The sequence below is a fragment of the Ammospiza caudacuta genome, chromosome 4 (assembly GCF_027887145.1).
Source record: "Ammospiza caudacuta isolate bAmmCau1 chromosome 4, bAmmCau1.pri, whole genome shotgun sequence".
In the NCBI taxonomy this organism is placed as follows: Eukaryota; Metazoa; Chordata; class Aves; order Passeriformes; family Passerellidae; genus Ammospiza; species Ammospiza caudacuta.
The window spans coordinates 54,224,483-54,247,800 of NC_080596.1; the positions used below are offsets into that span (position 1 = coordinate 54,224,483).

Here is a 23,318-nt window from a genome sequence, read left to right on the forward strand (position 1 = left end):
CAAAAAGGCATGTTATTTTAAACTCTCATTGTTCACTGGTAAAGTGACACCTAGTATGAAAAAAAAAATTCTAAAATGCTTTTAGTCAAATCTGTACATATTGGTCTCCACAATTATTTGCTGCAACGCTTATAATATAATCTTAAATTGATTTTTGAAGACTTTTGTTTCATATCAACATTTCTTCTTTCAGCAATTCAGCCATTACTAAGCAACTGAGTTACCAGGATGGTCTTATTGCCACCTGTCATGCATGAGTAAATCTTATTTTACATTAAAGTGCATAAAGACTTTTCCTCAGTGCTACTTAAATACGGTTATTTCACTTATATTTCAACCCACATGTTCAGTACTCATGGCCTTATGAATAAAGACTGGGTCTCAAAGAATCTGATACAACTTGAGTACCTACTGCAGAAAGCCTTGAGACAATTGTACACAGCTCTAGAATTTCACATTTCCAAGTTATAAACTAATCACTTATCTCTGGATTGTTGAGGACCACTGATAGAATTACTCTACTTTCCCAAACAAGCAAGGTCAAGTTATACAAAAATTCAGAGGAAGTGGTTTTGAATTCAGGTAATATCTAAAGGCAAATAAATTAAAAATACAATGTATTCATTCATTTAATTATAAATAGATCATTTTTTACTATTATATATTCCAGCTACATCTCTCATATCTTCTAGCAAAGCCCATATCTGGCAACAGAGTCTATTAAAATATAAAAAGCCAAAAATGCCAGGTAACTTTTAATAAGCACTACCATAAATATCTCCCAGATCACATCTGAAGATATTTACAAAAAAGAAAACAAATGTTAAAGTAGGGAAAAAAACCCAAAATTTAAAGAGAGGAAATGCACCAAAATTTGTACACAGTAATTTTTCACAGTAACTCAATGTACTCTGGCTAAACCATCCAGCTGGCTCCTCTCAGGTGAAAAGCCTCATTTTCCTCAAGTGCAGTAATAATGGTGGCAAAAAAAAAGTTTCCAGGTCATGGTCATTGAGATAAGGCCAGCGCCCATATGAAACAATTTATCTCATAGAAAAGAAAAACTGTGAAACAATCACACAGTTGAAAAATTACAATTTAAGGTTGGCAGGTTCCACTGGAACAAACTCTTCCTATCTAATCTTAATATCTCCCAAGAACCTTTAATGATATCTTGAAAGAAACTAAAGAAGTGCAAACAGACTGCAAAAGGGACACAAACAGAAAACTACATGTGTTGAATAGTTTCAGGCAGCTGTACTTGCCTAACTAAGCCTGGTTGTTAGGTTGTAAGCTCTGAATCACAGTAAATATTCTTGGACAGACTCTCCTGTGGAATTTAACTCAAGTAGCTTTTTGAAACTGATTTTTCCATGGAAATTTTTGTCTGCAAGTCTAGCGCTCTTCCAGAAACAGAAGCAGTGCCAAGAGTCCAGGAAGCTGAGGGCAAAGGAAGCGAGGTATGGTGCTGAGGTTCTGCAATCCCAGAAGCTCTGCAGCCCTTCATGTCACTTCTTCCCACAAGGGCAGCAACCTGGAGACTTCTCCTGTTCAAGTCTACAGTATCTCCAAATCCACATGACGAACATCAGGATTTCGTTGCTGAAATAAAATTTAAAAACAATGAATTGAAAATTTTCAAATGCAATTTTGCACATGGTTACAAGTAATGTGTTTCTGGTATGATATTGTCAACTGGATAACAAATTTCCTTTTTGGGTAACATTGGGACTATTTTAAAATGAGGAAGAGTTTCAATAAACATTGTCCATATTATAAGGCTTAGCCTTTTGGAAGGCTAAGTCATCTTTTTATTTGAAAAATACTTTTCAACATCATGGATAAATTAGTTCTTATGCTTTATGAAATATGGAGGAGCTCTCAATTTTAACAAGGCAGTAGAGTTTTATATAAACTGTTCAGATATACATGTAAATAAATATCTCACTTTCTTAAAGTTTTAACAGATGCTTTCCTGAACAATGGGTAAGATTGCTGAAATAATTTGTTCTCTGCCATGAAGCTATTTATAAAGATTCAGAACACTGTTTCTATTAAGAAATATGCATTTTATGATATTATAGAAATATGTTATCACCATTACATGAATTGTACAATCCATGAGAAAGTCACGACTTCAAAGACATCCAGCATGTGAACCTGACTAGTATATTTATTAATATATTCAATACCAACATAACCACTATATATATATATTATATATTTATATATGCCTATACCAAAAAGCAGTATCCATGTTTATAAAAAATTTAGGCATGATCCCGCTCCTCAAAAACCATGCATGAAGAACTGATTCAGATGATGCAATTAAGTTCAAAAATAATATTTTGATTCTTGAACAGGACAACCCTAAGGATAGAAACTTAAACTAGAATATTCATGAAATATAACAAGCAAGGACAGACATGCTCTTGAGTAGTGTCTCATGGCCAGAAGGAACAGTCATGGCAGGACTGCATTTATCTGGGGGTCAGTATACTTGAAGCTCTGAATTCATACCAAGAAGGTAAGACTGACAGCCCCAATACACTTAGAAAATCAAAAATGGGAACAACCATTTCTTGCATCAGCCAGAGAATATTTAAACTGCATAGTGAAAAAAAATGTAAGACTGAGATAATATAAAGCATAATATAATAAAAAATATAAAGCTGAGAGGCTTTTGTAAAGTAAAATAAACACTGTACAGCTTCAACAAGAGTCAAAGATGTTGAGTAGCAGTCCCATCACAGAGAAATACTTGATGCAGTTCTAAGAATGAGTTTAAAAAAAATTCTTTTTTACAGCCAGCCAAAACAGACTTCAACAGCCTATAAGTAGTCTAGCATTCTGAGAATACAGTAAAAAAGACACATTCAGGTCTATTGAATGAAAATTTTTTCTATGTTGGTATGAAATGGAACAAAAAATTTAATAAATGGATCAGTGGCAAAGTAAGGATTTGCTGGTGGCCAGAACTTAGATAATAATACTACAGAGGAAAATCTGCATTTGTAACATCAACTTCCTTCCCTCTCTCATATTTCCAAATTAAATCCCAGAAAGTAGATGCAGAGATTTTGTTTAAAATAAATCACAGAATAAGCACTCACTAATAAGCAGTTAAATTTACCTTCAGGTCCTTCTCAAGTCTGTCTACTTCAGCTCCCAGCGTGTCAACGATATTCTCACCGTGCTTAAGCATAAAGGCTTCTAATTCTTCAAGGGTTTTCACTTGCTGAATTTCCTAGGAAGAAATTAAATTTAAGAGATTGAGATGAGGAAAAGAAAATAAAGGAATAACACTCCAGAGGGTCTTGACATATTTCAAGAGGGAGGAAAAAAAACCTAAACAAAACACTTCATCTTTTGCCATTTACTCTCAAAACATCATCTGTTCTTGTGTCTCAAAGACCCAGAAGAGTAGCATCTAGTTGATGAAAACAGCTGGCTCTGTCATTACACCTGCATTTAATACAAAACCTTCTTCTATCTTCAATTGATTTCATCCTTAAGTTTCCAAATAAGTTTAGAGAATTTCTTTCATTTTCCAGAAATTTCTGAGGTATTCCTCACAGCAAGGCAGAGCAGGGTACCCCTGTGTATTCTTCCTCCATTTTCTACATTCTTGCTATTCCATTACATTGTTTTCTCTGGGCATTACATTACCAACCCATCTGAAAGTCCACAGGGATTATGACAAATACTGCTGTAAATATGACTCCTCCATAATATCAGAAACTTGAAGACAGATGATGGGAAGCCAGACTAAGAGACCAACAGCATAAAAAAGGGAAGGAATGAGATTAAGGAAGACAGGATTTTAAACTCCACTCTCCAAAAAAAACTACAGACATCAGCAGCACCAAAGCAGGTACTACAGTACTGCCATAGAATGACACCATGGTTTGGGTCAGAAAGGTCCTTAAAGATCACCTAGTTGTTCCCCCACTGCCATGGGCAGGGACACTTTCTGCTACACCAGGTTACTCAGGGCCCTATCCAACCCAGCTCTAAACAACTCCAGGGATGGGGCATCCACAACTTCTCTAGGCAACCTGGTCCACTGTCTCAGCACCCTGGCCACCTCAGTAAAGTTTTTTCTTTTATCTCCTTTATGTCCATCACCTTTCAGTTTAAAGCCATGAGCTTTCCTTAGAGGTCTCACACCAACCTGTCTGGAAGCCATTTGTCCTGTAGTTTATCTCAGCTGAAGTATGTTTAGGATAAATATGTTATTGCAAAAAGACAAACTATGAAACAACTTATTTTTCTTGTACATACAAGTGCATGACAGCAACTTCTCTTCCCTTCTCACTACTCCAATACTGAAGAAGAATAATGAATTGAGCAAGCTTAAAACATACCTCAACCACAATAACCCATGGCTACAATCACAGCAAGTCTAACAAGAAAAACACCAAGGTAATCTAAATGACAGCATTTCAACAAATACTTCACAACTGTAGAAAGAATAATGTTGACAGCAGTGCTAGTTGAATGAGCTGCTTGTTTGAAAAAGTATAGGTCAAAAGGCAAGCACACTGTCTGCCTCTGACTTCAGATGGCTGAAGCCTTCTGAAAGGAGCTATCCTTCAATGACATTTTTATAGCTGACATGAGGTTACCATATGTAACAATAATGACCTGTGAAAGAAGCAGTTGCCAACCTAGAATCAATCAGGAAGATCTTTCCCAACAATACTTGAGGTATTGTAAGAATTAGTGGAGGTTGTATGCAATTGCCAAAGGGAATAGCAGGTAAAGAATAAAAGCTAACAAAGCCATGAAAAGAAGACTAGTGTATTAAAACTGCAACAGCAAAGCAACTGACAATATAAAACCAGGCAAACTTGCAGTGCCTCAGTGGTACAAAGCTGATAGCACTTTTCCTCTCAAAATGTATTAAATTGAAGTCCTGCAGATGAATAGATCAGATATTGCACTATACATATATATTCCTAATTCTTATTTTGACATTAACAGGATTTTAAAACTGGGATACTGACTTAATGATTTTAAAAATTATAAAGTAAAATTTAAAGGTAAACATAACTTCTAAGGCATGCTTATTTGACAGACAAAATGCAGATACCTATATTTCATTTTGAAAGGGTAGAAAAGAAATTTTGTAAACAAATGCTCATAAGAAAGTTACCAGTGAAAACACAAACATTGTTTTGTCAAAACATTTTGCTCACTTAAAGCTCTCCTTTTAGTTTAGATAAATAGTTATTTTTTTCATATTCCATAATTTTGCGATATAGACTACAGCAGAGAATTCGTTCTGTCTTGAAAAGAGAGCTTAATAAAAGCTACTCTGAACTATACTAAAATCAGAGACTGACACTTACTAAAGATAATTAATTCTTAAACATTATCAAAATGCTAAATTATAATGCAGGCAATCCATATTCACACCAAGTCTGAACAGCTGGACCTGTAAACCCCAGCACAGCACCACCAACACCCAGGGCAAATGGCTCTCTCAAAACAGATGCCTGTTTGCAGATGACAAGCTTCTAGTTTTAACCGCAGATCTTGTAATTCAATAAATGTATTGGAATAATTATGTTCTCACCAATTTTTTTTTTTTTACAGATTTGCATTTTCTAACCAAAAAATCACAGAATGATAGAATATTGAGAGTGGAAGTGACACACAAGGGTTATTGACTCCAACACTTATATGAATGGCCAGTGCAGGGAGCAAATGCACAACCTTGGCATTATTAGCACCTGGCTCTGATCACATGAACCAATTTCAAGGGTAATGAGTTAAAAAAAATCTGCCTTCCCCCTTCTCAGGCCAAAAGTAGGTCTTCTTCACCAGCACATAATACAGATCTCTCAAAGTACATTTAAAACACTAACACAAAGCAAGAACATCTGCAACCCTTCAAAGGAAGAAGTGAAATGTATCTCATCTACTTTCAAGTCTTGGGTTTAGAGGTACTTGAAATTGGAGAGTAGGTATCACATATTGGGGGTTACAAAAGCAATTTTTTCTACATACTTGTAGCAGCTGTTCAATATCTTGTTTTTCCAGGTAAGACCGAGTAACAACACGTCCATCAAAGTCTACTTCTGCCTTGAATCTCACTTTGCTCATTCCCATGTCTGTGGCTTTAACATCATGAATTGCTCTGAAACACATACATTTTTAAAGATAATGTAAAACAACATAGAACAAACCACTAGCTAGTCTGACTTCTCATGTTAACAATACTGTCACCACAAAATGATCCTATAATTTTAAAAGGCCAGTCTTTAACAAAATAACCTCATTTTGCCCACCCACACTTCCATTAAATACTGATTTATGTTTAACTGGTTATATCACTTCCACAGATTTCTGCAATACCAACATATCTGTATATCACTGCAATAGAAGACAGACAACCAGAAGCACCACAGATTCAGAACTAGACTAACAGTACATTTAAAAAATTCCACAATTAAAAATGTGAAAATTTCCCCATTCTGTGTTAAAAGTTTAAGCCCAACTTACTTTCCACTGCAGAGAATTTCTTGTGCATATACATGACAATATTTAACAGCCTTTAAGTACCTTCAATTCTGAGGAAAGGAACAATAACCTGTTGAGAATTATTGAAAGGACACATTGCAATTACAGAAGTGTCCTTTCCTAAAGTTGGTAAATGCATGATCTTTTGGAGAGTTTTCAAAAATACATTTGACTTCAGAAAAAGTTATGAATATTGTGTTTGGAACTAATTTTTGATCCTTCAGAGCTATTAATCACAGCTTATCAAGATACACCTTTTTGTAAATGCTTGAAATCTCTCTTTATTTAAAGGCTCCTAATAAATACTAGAACATGAAAGCTCTGATGTTTATCATTTTGGTCCCTTGAAAAATTCTGGGTTTCTGTAGCAGAGTTTTGTTCCAGCTTGTTGTACAAATTCTAATACGTGCATATAGGTAGTAAACAAGATCTTAATTTTTCTAGGATAAGAAGCAAACTCAGGACCAAGCCATACTGTGATAAATTTCAAGAGTGAAATACACACAATATAAAATACTTGATTTTTTCCTCGTTATATTAACAAAAACTCAAGTTTATCTTCAATGCCAAGAAAATCTTAAACTGCCACTGCAGAGCAAGTTTCCATTTTTTCCCATCAAAGTCAGAAAAATAAGTGGACACTAAAACACAGGACACAACTCACAACAGGTTCACATTTTTAAAATTCTTGCTTCTAACATTTTCAAAGTAAAACAGGTATAAAAGATTTCAAAGACTTTTAGTTTTATTAACAGAAAAATGCATTCTTGACTATTTGGTAAATTCTAACACAAGATTTAGATTCAGCAATGCAGCTCACTTCATGGAAAGTACCAAACTTTACTAAATTGTAGAATGTCACAGAATCTGTAAATTTAGCATGCCCTTTGTCTTTAGCAAATTTACTCTTCCCAACTAGAAATGCTTCTTTGCATCTGAATGTTTATAAATCAGATATAAATTCACAGGCAGTGTAGGAAGAAAGCAGAAGGCATGTATGTTGGAAGGAGCCTGTTAGAATGAACAGCCAAAATAGAACAGGAGACAGAAACTTTAAGATAAATAATCACAGGAACTTTTACAGAATAATTCTTGTAATACTCAGGGTGGAGGAGAGGTAAGCATATTAAAAAATAAGCAGAACATGAACTAAATAGAGAGACACCAAAAAATACATCTTAGTAAATATTCAAGCAGATGAAAAGAACCATCAGCTTACTGGTACCAATAAAGACTTTCCAGCTCCATTCCAATTCACACAACTATTCTGTGGGAATTTATCAAATCAAAACAGTATTAATTGGAGCAAACTACATGACATCAAACTGCCTTATTCCAAAGAGGGTATTTAAAGTAACGGGTTAATAAAGACAATTTGGAGCCACATGATTCAAAAATGTCGAAGACATATCAAGTGCCAATCAGAACTAAGCAAGAAGATAACAAGTGGTATTTGAGATTCTCATTAAACTGTAGCCTGATAAAATTCAGTTAAATTAAGCATATTCTATTAATATGAAGGAAAACAGTCTACCTTAGTGCACATAATCTGCCCAGGAAAGATAAGACAGTGAATCAGAAGGAAAAAAATCAATAATCATTCAAAAATACAGATGTGTATGGTAAATCTTAAGCTACAAAGGTTGTTTATGGAAGCTTCTGGATGGTTAGTAGAAATCATAAATTCTAACTAGGGAAAAGAGCAAGCTTCAAATTAATGAAAAATTTGTCAGAAAACATCAAGTTACTGGGTTTGAGCAATTGGTTGTAATATTTTTGGTTTTTGTTCAAACCAGAATGACAGATTTTCCAGCACAACAGAAGCACAACTACACAACAGCTGTTATAATGAAGTAAAATTAAAGATGAAACTGTCACTGAAAATAGCTTATGTCTAGGAATCTGTGATTAAATTCCATAAGAACAGAATCAGGACAGAATCAGGACATCACATATTTTATTTCACAGTTATGAAGGGCTAATCTCCCATAGTTCAGTTAAGCTGAACACAAGAATGATTTATACACCAAAGGTGTCAATGAGAGTTAAGAATTGAATGTTTGTATAGCAAAAATAAAATCAAATCATTTTCCAGCTGAGAGCAACTCTGAAAGCCTATTCAGGATCATGAGTTAAATACGTGACACAACAAGAAATTACTAAGAAAAATTAAAAGAAAGGAGAAATTATAAAGTCCAACAAGCTGAAAGGAGAAGTAGAATGAAAAAGTCACAGAGTGTGATACAAACCAACTTTTTTAAAGTATATCAAAACCAAAGGATAACATGGAAACAAGCCTGCTACTAGACAGAAATGGAAAATTGTTACTGATGAAACAGAATAGGAAAAATCATGCAGTAATTGTCTTCTTAATCTAAAAAAGCAAGATTATATTAGTACAACAAAGCATTTCCCTACTTAGAGCAGAGAAGCATACTGAATATTTAAATGAAAAAAAAATGCTTCTAATCCAACAGAGTCCACAACTTATATTCAAGAGTTAAAAGAACTAAGAATAAATGTGGAGGCAAATTAATTTTTCATCTAGCCATGCTGATGAGAATTAAAACAAAAACCAGATTAACAACACTGTGCCAAAATTTAAGAAGAGTAAATAAGTCCACCTATTTAAGTGAGGACAGTTTCACCTGACAACTGAAGGAAAATACTTAGAAAGGTGGAGAGAAAAATTCTATATTAAGAACACTAATTCCAGTCATTAAGATTTTAGGGAATGTAGATCTTGTCAAACAATCTTACTATAAAAAAAAAAATTAAAGAATCAAAGATTTAGTTGAAAAAATATCACCACCAGAGAGACTTATTTTAGTAGGACAGCAGTTAGTATTGCCTGATAATCAAATACTTTATAATTAGCAGTGGATCACAATGTTCTGGCAAGCTACTGCTGGAACAGCAACTTAAGTGTGGTGCTAACAGGGGCTGAGGGAGTAGATCTCAGAGCCCCTGGATCCTTTTGTCAATTTGGATCTAAAATACTTTCTGATGAATACTGAATGATTCCCTAAGAGATCTCCTTCTGACTTGGCAAAACACATCTGAAGGTAAACATTGCAAACCATGCCTGAAAGAATAAGGGAGGAATATTCTGGGAGCAGTAACTGCAAAAAACATTGCATTGAGAACTGAAAGCCCTGAAAGGTTGAAATAAAAAAGTAAATATTAGTCACTATTAGAAGCAGGCCAGTAATCTGGAGCTTTTTCTTTTACATTGGTTTCAGAAGGATATGTAAGACTACAACACACTACTACACATCTCCATTTAAGAAAATGTGAGTTTGAATGTTCAAGAAAATGCTGACACTCCTAGAAGTCCAAAGCTTATGTTGAGGAAAATATACAGGTAGCTCTTTGGATAAATACTTAATATTAAAAGGCTTCCTCTTCCTCATTTCAGCTTCTATGATTTCTTTTTTCCTTATTTCATCCTTAGGTTTGTTTTTTTCAGCCTCTTCTCCAAATCATACCTACCTATACCTAGTAACAACCAAGGGTAATATAAGTTTACATTGCAGAGAACTGAGATTAATACCAGGTGTCATCTTAGAAGAAGTACATTACCCAAGCTAGAGACAGCAGGCTTGTGGTAAGAACCCAGTCAAAGACAAACTGGACACTGAAAGAAATCAAAGCTGGTAACATCATGGATCTAAGAAAGAGATAACTGAAGACAAAGTGAATACAGAGAGTAGGATAAGCACCTAAACATGTTTCAGCTTCTAACCTCAAAAAAATCAAAATACACAGTTTCTCACAAGTCTTTATTTCTTCTATTATTTATGCTTTTTTTTTTTAATTAGGTACTTCTTGTTTTTAAAAAATGTTTACAGCAAGAAGAACTAAGTCTGCTCTGTTGGGAAGTTAGAGACACCTACAAAATGGAATACATTATAAAATGGTATTTGGCCTAGGAAAAATTTTATTATTTCAGCCTGAGACAAACAAAAGCCACCTGTGCACTTTGGAAAAAAGAACTACAGAAGTCATGTACATGTGAACTCACCTACTCTAACATAGCACTGTTGACACATTCTTCACCATTCAGACTAATCCAGGGCCACCACAAATGCTTAATTTACTGACATGTGCAAATTGTAACAGAATTCTATTCCAAACAAGATTCTTGTTTAGTTTCTGGAATGAAGGGCATGTCATCCAGACTTCTTGCTTGGAACTGTGATGGTGTCAGCACTTAGTTCCTTTCAAGTACTCTGGTATCATTAACTAATGGACATGGAGTTTTTCCCTCCACAGCTCAAAAACTACTTCAAATTAAAAAAGCACTACAATACTTCAGCTGATTTACACAGAAATATATTCCTAAATAAAGATCTAAAAGAAAACAAAAAGAAGCTTGCTTCTAAATCAAGATTAATAGGGTAAGGCTAAAACAGCTCATTGAAAAGCATTTAAACAAGATTTAGAATTACTATGAGCTATCAGTTTACTACAAATTGCAGACTTGCTAAGAAGGAGAAATTAGCAATGAGTTAATTTATAAGCATGTAACATGAAGAATCCATGGCATCATGTACTACTGCAGCATGTCCTGCCAATTGCTACCGAATTCCACACACTGAATATAAACAGTAACAGAATTTAAATATTTAGGTGCTAATAAACTATTCAAGCAACATAATAGTATCATTTAAGTGCTTGAATTTAATGAATTTGAAAATAGTTTAAAGTTTGTGATGGCTTTCTCATTAGGTCATTGTCAATTCCTGTAATTAATGTAACAGTTGGAATATATCTGCAATGCTATTTTAGCTGTTGAACACCCGAGAGGTGCAAGCATTCTTTTACTAAAAGTTTTAGCACAGAAATAGAAGTTAGCAATAATAAAGATTCTAGAATCCCAATACAGAAGATTCCACATTAAAAGTAATCTTACCAGATTTCTCTCATTAAATGTTGTTTTCTTGCTTTTTGTTAGTTGTTGTTGACAGCAGAGACTGAGCTGTAGAGGTTCTTACCTTACTACAGGATCATTCTCCAGGAACTCGGTGAGCCGCTGCAGCTGCTCAGGCTCGATGGATCGTCCCAGCAGGGCTTCAGTGTTAGTGTAGATCAGAAATGCTGACACAGTTCCTAACAAAGTTCCAACACCCAGAGACCCCACACTGTCATAATAGGGGTTTCCTAAATGAGATATAGCAAATTAGTTTCACAGTGTTTCTAAAACATAGCAGAGAATTATAATTTCACACTGAAAAGAGTTCATAGTTTTGAGGGGTTTTCTGGGTTTTGTTTTTAGTGAGATTTTTTTTTGGTTGGTGTGGTTTTTTAAGTCAATCATTTATTTTACTTTTTTATTTTCTTAATTCAGTGGAAATTTTTTCCTACTGGGGAACATGATGAAGCTGGAACAAAACAATTTATCATAAAACAAAGCCTTAAGTCCCTCCTGTCCCTTGACCACTCCTGTCTCCTGCAGGACTACTAAATAAGTAAACTCTTGTCTGTATGTGTTTCTATATTAGTAAACATAAATTTATATACAAAGTTATATACATTGAAACATAGGTAGCAGCACAAAATCCAGTGGTTTTTTATAAGTAACTCAAAAATTTGCAAGTATTAACTTGCAAATTAATGTTTCTGGAATACATTACTTAAGTTTCAAACACTCATGTTCAGACCTATAGAAATAGTACTGTGTTTTTAAGTTGATGAAGGAAACTAGAAATGCAATTTTAAAATGCCTTCTATATAAAAAATGAAACTTGCAATTAAGTCATTGGAAGCCACAAGAAACAAAATTCCAATATTTATTCTCTTTAAAAAAATCAATACTTAAAAAGAGATAAATAAGTAATCATCCCTCTTTAGAAAATTTAACTATGCAGCAAAGATGCACTTTGAACCACTTGGCATACATATCATCTTACCTTTAGTAAAAAATAACTTAGTTTGTATGACAAAACAGCTCAAAAATCTGCTTACAGAGACAAAGTCAACCAATATAAACTAAATGATCTGTGTCCGTATCCATACATGGGAAAAAATCCACATTCTGCCTGCCTCTGTGCAGAGTTTTACCTGTTAAAGAAGTCAGTCCCATACAGGTAGCAGCTACAGCCACGCTCAGGACTGCTGCAGCATCCTCCAGTAACACCACGTTGGTACTAGGATCACGACTCTGCACAACTGCACACAACACAAAAAAGTTACATTATCTGAAAATTTAGCTTTACTATGTTATGCATAGCACTTAAACTATACTAACAACAGTAATTTAAAAGAATAATTTATGCAATTACATAGGTGTAAACTGAATTTTTGCATATGCTCACACTTCTGAGAGCATTTATACACACACAGAACAAGCCCAATTATGGCAGCTTCTCAAAAATGTTAGAAAAATTAAAAGGGGCATTTATCATGAAAAACACATGAACTTAGCCAAGTGTTTAATAGCACTCTCAAATCAACAGTTCTCACCTAATTTGTAAAATGTTATTTGTTAGTAGAATAGAAAACAGATCAATAAAGGGAAAAGTAAAAGGGAAAACAGAAAATTGTTTCTATCATTATGGAAATACTAGTGAACAGACTGTGTTTTAAATAACACCACATACCTTACTGCTATAATGATACTTACCATATTGATAAAATGAAAGACCCTTGGCTCGAGCACTCCTCCGAATTTCATTTATAGCAACAAGCAGGGTGGCTGAAACAACAAAGTTGTTGCTGAAAATTGCTAGAGGCAGAAGGACTTGTTTCCATTTTGAAAAGAGGAGCTTCTTGTTATATTATCATAGCAACAGATCATCAAGAAAGCTCTGATTGTAGGTACTTTGAATAAAGTATAGTTACTTTTTTTTCCACAAGTGTGTCTCCCACACAAATCAGAACAGTTATATTCATTGTTGGTTTAATACCAAAAAGACAATCCACGTCTACTTTCCAAATTTTGTGTTCTTCAACTTCTTACTATACTGACATATATAAAAAAGTTTTCACATGATTCTTTTTGTTTGTTTACAAGTATTTGCAACAGAGCCCAAAATTTCACTGTGTAAGCAAAGATCAATTATTACTGTAATTACTGACATTTGTAAAATGTTATTACCTTAAGAGATTACAAATAATTAAATAGAAACTTGAAACTGCATACCTCCTTCTGATACCAATGATCCTGCTAAAATGCAGTATGCCTGTATGGAAAAAACAAGAATCAGATATGATATTATATTATATGCATATTTCTACAGACCTTTTCACTACAGGCTATCCAAATGTAGCATTCCAGAATCACATTACCCACAGTGTCATGTAATTGTCCCTAAACAGAAGCAAACCAATAATAATTGGATCATGCAATATATTCCAAAACAGGCAAGCAAGACCTCTTGGAGTGGGGGGATATGAAAGAAAGATGCAGGGTTTAGAGAACAGCTCATTTTGCTGCAGGATCAACTATAGTTTAAAGATTTTTTTTTCTTAAAACACATTTTCATTAAAAATGGTTTGAGTTAATTGTGCTGAGACTCAGACTGACTCATGAAGAGCATTTCAGACTATGCCACTATTTTTTATTAAGTCACTGGTGTTAAATACAATACCAAACAAGATTAGCTTACCCAGAGAAGAGATTCTACAGGATGAGGGTGGAGTAAACCTATGATCCCATGATACCAAGAAAGTCCTGCACCCATCATGAAAATGCCTACTCCACTAATCAGGGAGGCAATATAGCGCATATTTGTGAAACCATACCTAGAAGAAAGAAAAGAAAACTATTTTAGGAATATAAGTTTCTACATCTCCACAAACATGCCTCATATTAATTTTTACATGTCTTAAATTATCATCATATGACTTGAGATCTATTTAAAACAAATCCAATCTAATCCAAGGGAAAAAAAACAAACCTACTTGAAAAAGGATATCTAATATATGGAAGAACATCAAGCATAAATGTTTCTCTAATTTATTTTTAAACAGCTGTATTTGCTCTTGTACCATGACTGAGGATTTTATTTTACAACTAAAAAGACCCCAAAATAAACAACATTTGTACCACTTTAAGATTTTAGTGAAATGCTACTTCTAAATATGGACTCTAGTTTTGTGAGCAGCCAGTCTACATAATTCATAAAGGTACCTTAATGGGAATAAAATTTACACATCTCTCAGTATTTCAGCTAACTACAGACATCCAACACTGGCAGTTTTTAAGTGCAGTGGAGGATTTAAAGCAACATTAGAAGTTTTTGTTTATTCCTTTTTTTTGGTTTTAACTCCATCTACAAACAGTGCACTTCTTTTGTCTATATTGAGGAAAAAGGGAAAGGAGCAAGAGGGAAAAATGAGATATGATGAATATTTGCACAAGCTTAAGATTTAAATTTTTCAAATTTTAATTATGTAATTAATGAAAAAATGCATAACTAATCCCATAAATTAGACATATTTTTGAAGTAGTTCTTAAAGAATGAATGACTTGTCCAAACATACAAGGAGTAAAACAGCTCAACACTGAGAAAATATAATGGAGAGTACAGCTTACAACTTTATGAACATGTAAGAACTTATTAAGTAATATTCCTATGACTAGATACAAAGAGCAGTTTATACCAAACACATCTCCTTATGGTACAAGTAACTAGCTTGCATAAAAGCACTTTGTTGAAAAAAGGAAGAGGACAGTAATTTTTATTTTTTTATAAAACCTCGTGATTCCTATGAACAGTGTTTAAAAAGTAGATATATTAGTTGGAAGAGGCAGAAGAGCCCAGAACACCTTAGAGAAATAATACAATTAAAATAAAACATAGCAAAAGTGTACTACAAAAAAAAAACCAACACATACACCAAGCCATTGAAGCTCCAACTCCTGGAGCTTGAAAGAAAACCCTTTTCTTATTTTAGCTGTTGTAAAATCAGAAATAATATGTTTCAGAAATGACAGAAAACAGCAAATTAAAAAGAACAAGGTGATGCACAAACAAGAACTGATCTTACTGCTATATATAGTTAGCAAAATCTTTATTTACTCAAAAAGCTTACGGATGACTAGGGTCAGGTGTCCTTGCAGACTGACTGATGCCCAAAGCCAGCAATGCCTATTTAAGACAAGAGATTTAAAAAAAAAATTAGAAACTTTCTGTATCAACTGAACATGAAAGGTAAAGGCAGATGTAATTTGCTGAACTGCATATATGCTTTGCTACTGATATCTTATTAAAGCTGGAATATAATCCTCAAAATTTGTAATCTAAATTTACCACTCCCAAAAAATTGTTAGTTACACCCACATACATAATATATATGCAATTATATGGTGTGTGTATATATAATTACTGTTAATTATAATTTTAGAATCACAACTGAAAATGAACATTACATGCAATCACAAGTGTTGTTACTGTGCTTCAGTGAGAAGGAATGAATTTGCTCAGGGAACAAAGCTATTTAAATAAATCCCTCTTGAAGAGAAACTATACTGAGACTGAGGTGTAGTAGGGTGAGGACAACATTTAAAGCAGTAACTTTGCACTGCAACTTGTCAGCATATTTTGAAGGAAGAAATAACCTCTTGCTATCTAAATTGCCTACCTGGGATATATTTAATTAGGCATGTATTAAGTAGTTGATGCAGGAAGTTATAAACCTAAACCTGAATTTTGCAAAGCATGTGTTTTGTTTAAGACTATGGATAATGAAACATAGTAACAATTAGTCTTAGCAGCAGCAAGCTGCTTTGAGGAAGTAAGGTTTCTCCTGTGTTTTTCCCAAAACCACACACTCAATTATTTGGAAAAACAAAACAAACCCTCCCCATCTCAGTAGAACTTTCAACTTTGATATTTAAAAAACAGAACAGCTCTTCAATATATATAAAAGTACTATCAAACTTGGTTCGCCTGTACATTGACACACTTGGCCAAGTGAAAAAATGCACACTTTAATACTTAAATTTATGGGGAGGCCAGCCTTAGCAGTTGAATTAGAAAACACTGGAGAAAACAACATTATTTTATCCCTGCACATTAATATTACATATCCAATTCTGAGCCTGCCACTCTACTTCTCAAAGTAAACATGCCACATATGTGGCTACTTGTGCTGTGACAGGCTGATAGGTAATCAAGAAATAGAAAAAGAAAACAAGATGCTCAAATTTTCATCATTATTCTACTTAGAGATGAATAAGTAACAAAGTCTGTCATTGCATTATAGTAACTGACAGGAAAAACATTTCTAGTTAACATTTAACCAAAACACTAACCAAAATCATTTTAGTTTCAAGTATCACTCATGATCCATAAAGAAGCTGAGTACAGTTCTTATTGCAACTCCACTCTTTCAATTTATTTCTAAAAATCTTCAAAATCTACATTCTGACTTCTCCTTTTTACACTAATACAAATTTAGAAGCATCCTATTTTTTTTATTCAAGTGCATTACAACTACTGTAAGTATCTGTCTTTATTCCCAGTTTTATTACAAGTGCTAACTTGAGCAGAATGGAAAAAAATACTCACCTGGTTACATGTGTCTGCTAAAGAATGTATGGCTTCTGAAAACATACTTGCAGAACCCGTGTAAACCCAAGCAAGCAGCTTAAAGAAAAAATTCAACCCATTTCTGAAAACAAAGAGAAGAAATAACAGAATATTTTATGTTAAATATTTTCAGTAAAGCCAGAAGTGCTGTACAATCATGTGTTATCTGCCAGAAAGGGGTCAACTCAAACATCAGTTTAATAATTAGAGAGCTGTGCAAACAGATAATTGATAGAGATTTTCTGCATGGTTACTGTGAAAAAAGTCCTTTCAGCTAAACTTGATAAAGATACACAGTTTATTTTTCAGAAATCATTAACTTCTAAGCAGTTCCAAATAAGTTACACTTCCTGAAAACTATCATCACACTCACTACTCAGAACAACTAATTTTCTACCAGAGGGAGAATACAAGTCTTTACAACTTCCTTATCTATTGTTTCAGTGCTTTGCCTCCTACACATCCTCCACCAATACCGTAGTGCAAGGTTCCCCACTTCATCCTCAGTCTGAGCCATTCTCAGTAGGATACAGATGTGAGACAACAGACAGGAAGACAAGGCTGTCACTGGGTTATATTGTAAAAATTATCTATGGAACCTCTCCATTAAGATGTTCAGTGTGAATTGTAAAGACATTTTTACAACTACAGGTTTATGGGAGTAAACATTGTCTTATGTTGCACAGAGGTAACTATTAACTCCAAAGTCCAAGTCTACATTCTCCCTTCAAACATTATCAGAATCAGTAGGTTCATTGCTACAAATGTATTGCACAGAAAATCAGACTAGAGAATTATAATATCCTCCTCTATATTTTTTCAACATGAGCTTCATTTATTGCAAATTTTTAAAATATCTAAATAAATTAAGTGTTATAAGAAACTATTAACAACATCTTCTAGTGGCATATTTTAATGTGTGCCAGAAATTATATTCAAGTTAGAAACAAACCCAGCAGCTTCTGAGAATGCAGCTTTCAATTAGAAAAGAAATAACAGTATACAGAGAAAAGTGAATTCTTTTCTGTTGGTCATTTAAAAAATTCTTTAAAATGTATGAAAAGCTTTCTCTCAAGAAGGAGCAAGAAAAATAGACAACTTTAAATACCTGCTGCTTCAGATCCTACAAAATTTTGGTTTTTACTTTAAGAAACTATTATAGGGTAATACACTCCAAAAAAATGCTCTTCTCTCATCAGAGATATATTCAATGCCTGACCTCTATGTATTGATCAATGTATTCACATAAATTCTCTTCTATCTCTCAATAAACAAATATATTAACTTTAGTTACAGACACAGGCATCTTTATCTTAAATACACACACTGTTACTACTTCCAGGATAATATAAATAAATTTCTTTTTATTGCATAAACAAAACTTTTTTTTTTTTTACTTACATGCAAATAGCTACCATTACCACCTTCCCTGGTCCCTTGAAAAACATAGCTGCTGTACTGGAGCGTGGCTACATAAAGAAATAACAGATTATTTAATAATTAAATCTTGATCTCATGAGACACCAAACATACAAATTAAATAAAAAACTTTGCACTGCCCTGTATTGCAAAAGTTCTGAAAGGCAACTAATTTACTACTAAATGTTCAGCCAAACTGCAGTTGGATCTTATGTATTTCTACAAATGGTTGGCCATTAAAGAGTTAAACTCCAATGAAGTCTCCAGCAGAGGCCACTGCAGCCATAAGGCCCAGAGGCCACTAAGGAGTCATTCTGTACACCCAACCACCTGATCTAGGGTGTGTGTCTGAATAAGAAAAAAGGAAGGGCCAGCAGTGCATAGACAAAAGCAATCATCTTCTGGGGTCTTTTTTCTTAAAGAAACTTACTTAGGTTTTTTAAATTAACAATACATTCACTACACATAGTAAGAGATTATACTTGAAATCATAAGTTGCATGATTTTGACAAGATTTTTGACAGCTGCAATTTTGACAAGAAGGCAACTGAAAGAAAACTCTCTTTCTGGTGGATTACATTGTCACAGTAGGAACCCAATCAAGCTGTCATCACAACATTTACTACTGCATAACAGTCACATATAGATCTGGTATATTACAGTGCAAAAAAATCTTCCAGTAATATTCAGTTACACAAATTTACCTTCAAAGAGTGTCATAACACATTTCACTACACTTTTCTAGCCAAACATTTGAAAATGACCTTACCTTAGTATTTCCAAAGAACTCCTTGTATTCCCACAACAGCCTTTGGTTTCTAAACAGATCTGCAGTACAAAATTTGCATTGTGAATATGTATTAGCAACCAGTAGCTTCAGGAATTGAAGTCTACTTTTTTAATGCAGCAGCCAACTTCTAATAAGAATGAAAGAATTCCTCCCTTGATGTTGTTAATCAGAAACACATGTTGTTATACACTCATGCAAAATGCCAAATACAACCTGTAATGATCCTATACATTGTTACCATTTCAATCAACAAATGATAATGCACGGGGAAAAAACTCAAATTCATTTTATTTATACACTTCATTTTATTCACTACACTTTCAGTACACTTACAGATACCTCAACGAGTGTCTGCAGTTCTAGCCTTTTCTGACAGAAGGGTGTTCTTGTGGCACAATGTTCCAAAAAAAATTGACCTCTCATGTTAAGGTACACAACCAGACTAAGTATCTTGAAGCAGTACTGCCTCTTGTGTGATTTTTACTGACTAGACAGATCTAAATACGTCATGAACTACTGATTTGGCTGTACACGGTATTGATAATGCCAGCAAGGATTACAAAAATAATATTACACAAAGAAAAAAATATGATTTGGGGGTACTTCTCCCCTTCTGAAACACGAAGGCAAGCTGAATTCTTCTCAGAGGAAAAAATTAATTAATAGTGGCATGGTGTAAAGATTTGGATCAGTTTCAACTCTTTTCAAAATTCTCAATTAGATAAAATGCAAAAGCATTGAAAATGTAAATTATCATCTAAAAACTGAAAGCCCCACCCCACCAAGAGCATGTCTACAGAACACCAAATGCATGTTCTTCCTGTATCACAAAGGTGATAAATTGCAAGATAGTAACAGACTGTATCTGCATAGATAGTAACATGTTACTCTAAGATTATGCCACAAAACCTAGTCAGCAATTGCTAGTTACAAATTTACATGCTTTCAATAAAGTAATGCTATCTTGTAGATTCCTAACAATCACACTTCCTGTGACATTTGGAGGTATTTGAACACTACATACTCACTTTCTCTGTACTTGATCTCTGCCTCTTTACGTCGCTTTCTTTCTCTGGCAAGAGCCTCTGGACTACCCCAAACTTCAAGAGACCTGCATGAAGTAAAAGTATCTTAAAAATGTTTCTATTCATGCAACTTTTTTTCAAGCATAAAACCATACTGTTGAGTTTTTTTATACACAATGTAATTATATAATCATGACATAACATATGTTCAGATAGAAAATGGAAAACCTTACTGCCCTTTCACATTGCAAACCTGACTTTTAAAACTCTTCTCTCTCTCACAGCATCCTTTTCAAATGTTCTTACTTTGCCTCTACGTCCGATCTCAAGTACACCGTGAAAGTCTCAGTGTCATCATGGGGACTTCGTCGTTTAATTTTTCTCAGCTGGTCTAAATCACTAAGGAAAGTGGACAAAGAGTTTAGTGTAAGAAAAGGAACATATTGTTCTAATTTGACTTTTATGTCTGGGTGATGATCCACCATTTTGATTTTACTAATTTGTTGTACAAAAAAAAGTGAAGTTGTCTAATTCAAACAGAACAGACAGACAACATGAAGCAAGTGATCTCCTCCATTGAAAACTACAGTTTTTCACATCCAGAAGTCCAAATCATGTCTTCATACTATGAAATATTACACACTGAAGACAAAGAATTAAAACACTAAATAATAAAATATTCAATGAATGACCTGTATGTAACTGATAATGCACACATATGATAAACAAGAGGCTCTATGAACTAGCCTCCCTAAATGGAAATCAGCAGTCATGTGACAAGAAAATTTAATCCCAAAATTTACACTCCCAGCACAAGCTGCAAAAGGTTGAAGATAACAAAGCTACTTGGGGAAACAGATAAAATTTCCCGTGCTGAGCTACACATTAGGGCATCTACACCATTATGTAAAACTATGAGGAACAGAGGTGTCTCCCCCCAAGCAGATTTATGGTCTCATAAGTACAAATCATCTACTTTAGGAAGCAAGTACTGAAACATGAATATTAAGTGCAAGCTCCTAGTCAAGTGTAAAACTAAGCAAGAACTAGCTTCAGCCACTTACAATTATGTACACCACAAAAACATTTAGAAAAATTTGTGCAAAATCACTCGACAAACACAATTACTTCTCATGCACGTATGAACAAATATTCAGAATTTAAATCTCAACTCAAATCCATCATACCTGGATTTAAGACAAAACTCATTTATTGCTCTGACTCCAGTGATGAAGTTATTCTGTGTGTATTTTGGTCCATACTCTCTTTTTTTAAGGACTGGTTTCACTTTAAAAAAGAAAATAGATACACAAGTCACTCATAGAAACCACAGCAGGAACTTCAAAAATTAATTCAATCTAGTGTCATACTGTGATATCTCTTTGTGGAAATCTGAAAATCAGTGTCAGTGATACAGAAAATTGCCAGTGAAGAGAAAGGTATCTTCCCCATTGTGGAAATGAGTAAGGTGGAATGATTTACCTCCAAAACTGCTACTTTCTAAGCTGCAGTTCAGGGTTCTCAAACCTAACTGCCACAGTCAGCTACTTCTCCAACTCTGATGTCAGACATGGTGCTTGGCTACATAAATAGCATTCAAATAAGGCCATTTGGAAACCCCTTGAAAAAAGCTGTTTCATTCAAATATTGCCATTTGGAAACCCTTGGTCTAAAAACTGAAACAGCAACAGACTGCTCTATTTCTATTTTTTCCAATAATCAAGTCCACTTTCTGCTGTTAAGACTTTTGAACTTTCACAGCATACAGAGAAATGAGACAGACTGTATACATTATTTTTCTCAACTATTATGTTCAAATTTAGTACTCTTAAAATTGGGCATTTACACCAATTAAAAACATACATGATTTATTTATAATGCTTTTTATGTCTGGAATATATGCTCTTATCACATCAGAGTTTTCATGCACAAGGAAAAGAATAACACACATATTCAGAAAAATTATAAATGGAATTTTAAATTTATGCTATTATTTTCTACTGGTCGTATGTACATAATTTCATCTTACTCTCAAATGGAAGTCACTGTACACTAACATGCATTAAAAACATGTTTATTAGAAGACAAGTTACATTCAGAAGAACATAAAACAACTAACTGACACTGTAATGGAACAAACACTACAGAATACAACTTAAAGCTCAGATTCTACTGGAGAGAAGACTTTAGAGAACACATGAACTTCTTGCAAATGACAGGATTGATATGATTTCTATAGCTGGTCCAGAACTACTCCTTAAGTCACAGGATACTTACAGAAAGATAATGCTTTTAAAGACTTTGAGAAAATTTTTCCCAGAATTCTACATTGCCTTATTTCTGTGTTTTGATGCTTAACGGCAAAATATATTGCTTGACTCTTCATGACACACTAACAGCACAGGTATTAATATTTATCATAATAATCTGATTTCTCTCACCCAATTTGAACTTGAAGAATTTTTTAAGTCCCTGAATAATCACATTCATGCCACAAAGCTCCTGAGTGAAGATGATGAAAAAAACTTTAGATATTTCCTAAAAACAGTACACAATTTACTAAGGTTAGAACAGGCTGATCATTTTTAATAAAAAACACTTCCCATCTTTTATTTAAAACAAATATATGCCCAAATCATATTAACCTCACTAAAAAAACAACACATGGATTTATCAAAAAACTTACTAACTCATCTTTCAGAAATACAGGTAAATTTCACTAAAATAAATCACATATTGTACATTGTATATATTGTACTGTAATTGTATATTGCACAGCATACCAACAATCCTACTCCTAGTTCAAATAACTGTATAAAACTGTAGTAAATGTGGAGGGCAAAAATCTCTATTTGGTGTTTCCAAAAGAAAGACAAGCTCAACAAAAGATGATGTAAATAAAACCCTTTAAAAAGCACGTTTAAGATTAGTGAGCATTTAAAAATGTTTCTAATACTTAGCAATACTTGGAGTGGTAAGTTTCTAAGCCAGAGCAGCATTTTAAGATTAGAATTCCAC

At 33.8% G+C, this 23,318-nt stretch overlaps 1 protein-coding gene across 2 annotated transcripts in view; it reads right to left on the minus strand.

Moving 5' to 3' along the window:
* Positions 1–628: 628 nt before the first annotated feature.
* SLC30A9 (solute carrier family 30 member 9) overlaps positions 629–23,318 on the minus strand; it is a 28,295-nt gene continuing 5,605 nt past the window's right edge. The window contains exons 1-16 of one of the 2 annotated variants that reach the window (XM_058804393.1): positions 22,742–22,834; positions 21,488–21,587; positions 20,607–20,699; positions 20,304–20,386; positions 19,255–19,313; positions 18,468–18,535; positions 17,046–17,148; positions 15,568–15,623; positions 14,139–14,274; positions 13,673–13,712; positions 13,154–13,225; positions 12,592–12,699; positions 11,526–11,691; positions 6,016–6,145; positions 3,134–3,247; positions 629–1,602 (exon numbers count right to left, since the gene is read on the minus strand). In XM_058804393.1, the coding sequence (XP_058660376.1) occupies positions 1,558–1,602; positions 3,134–3,247; positions 6,016–6,145; positions 11,526–11,691; positions 12,592–12,699; positions 13,154–13,225; positions 13,673–13,712; positions 14,139–14,274; positions 15,568–15,623; positions 17,046–17,148; positions 18,468–18,535; positions 19,255–19,313; positions 20,304–20,386; positions 20,607–20,699; positions 21,488–21,587; positions 22,742–22,790 (1,422 nt within the window). In that variant the 5' untranslated portion in view covers positions 22,791–22,834 and the 3' untranslated portion in view covers positions 629–1,557. Of the gene's footprint in view, positions 1,603–3,133; positions 3,248–6,015; positions 6,146–11,525; positions 11,692–12,591; positions 12,700–13,153; positions 13,226–13,672; positions 13,713–14,138; positions 14,275–15,567; positions 15,624–17,045; positions 17,149–18,467; positions 18,536–19,254; positions 19,314–20,303; positions 20,387–20,606; positions 20,700–21,487; positions 21,588–22,741; positions 22,835–23,318 lie in introns of those variants that run through there. The other variant, XM_058804394.1, reaches the window with a different exon arrangement.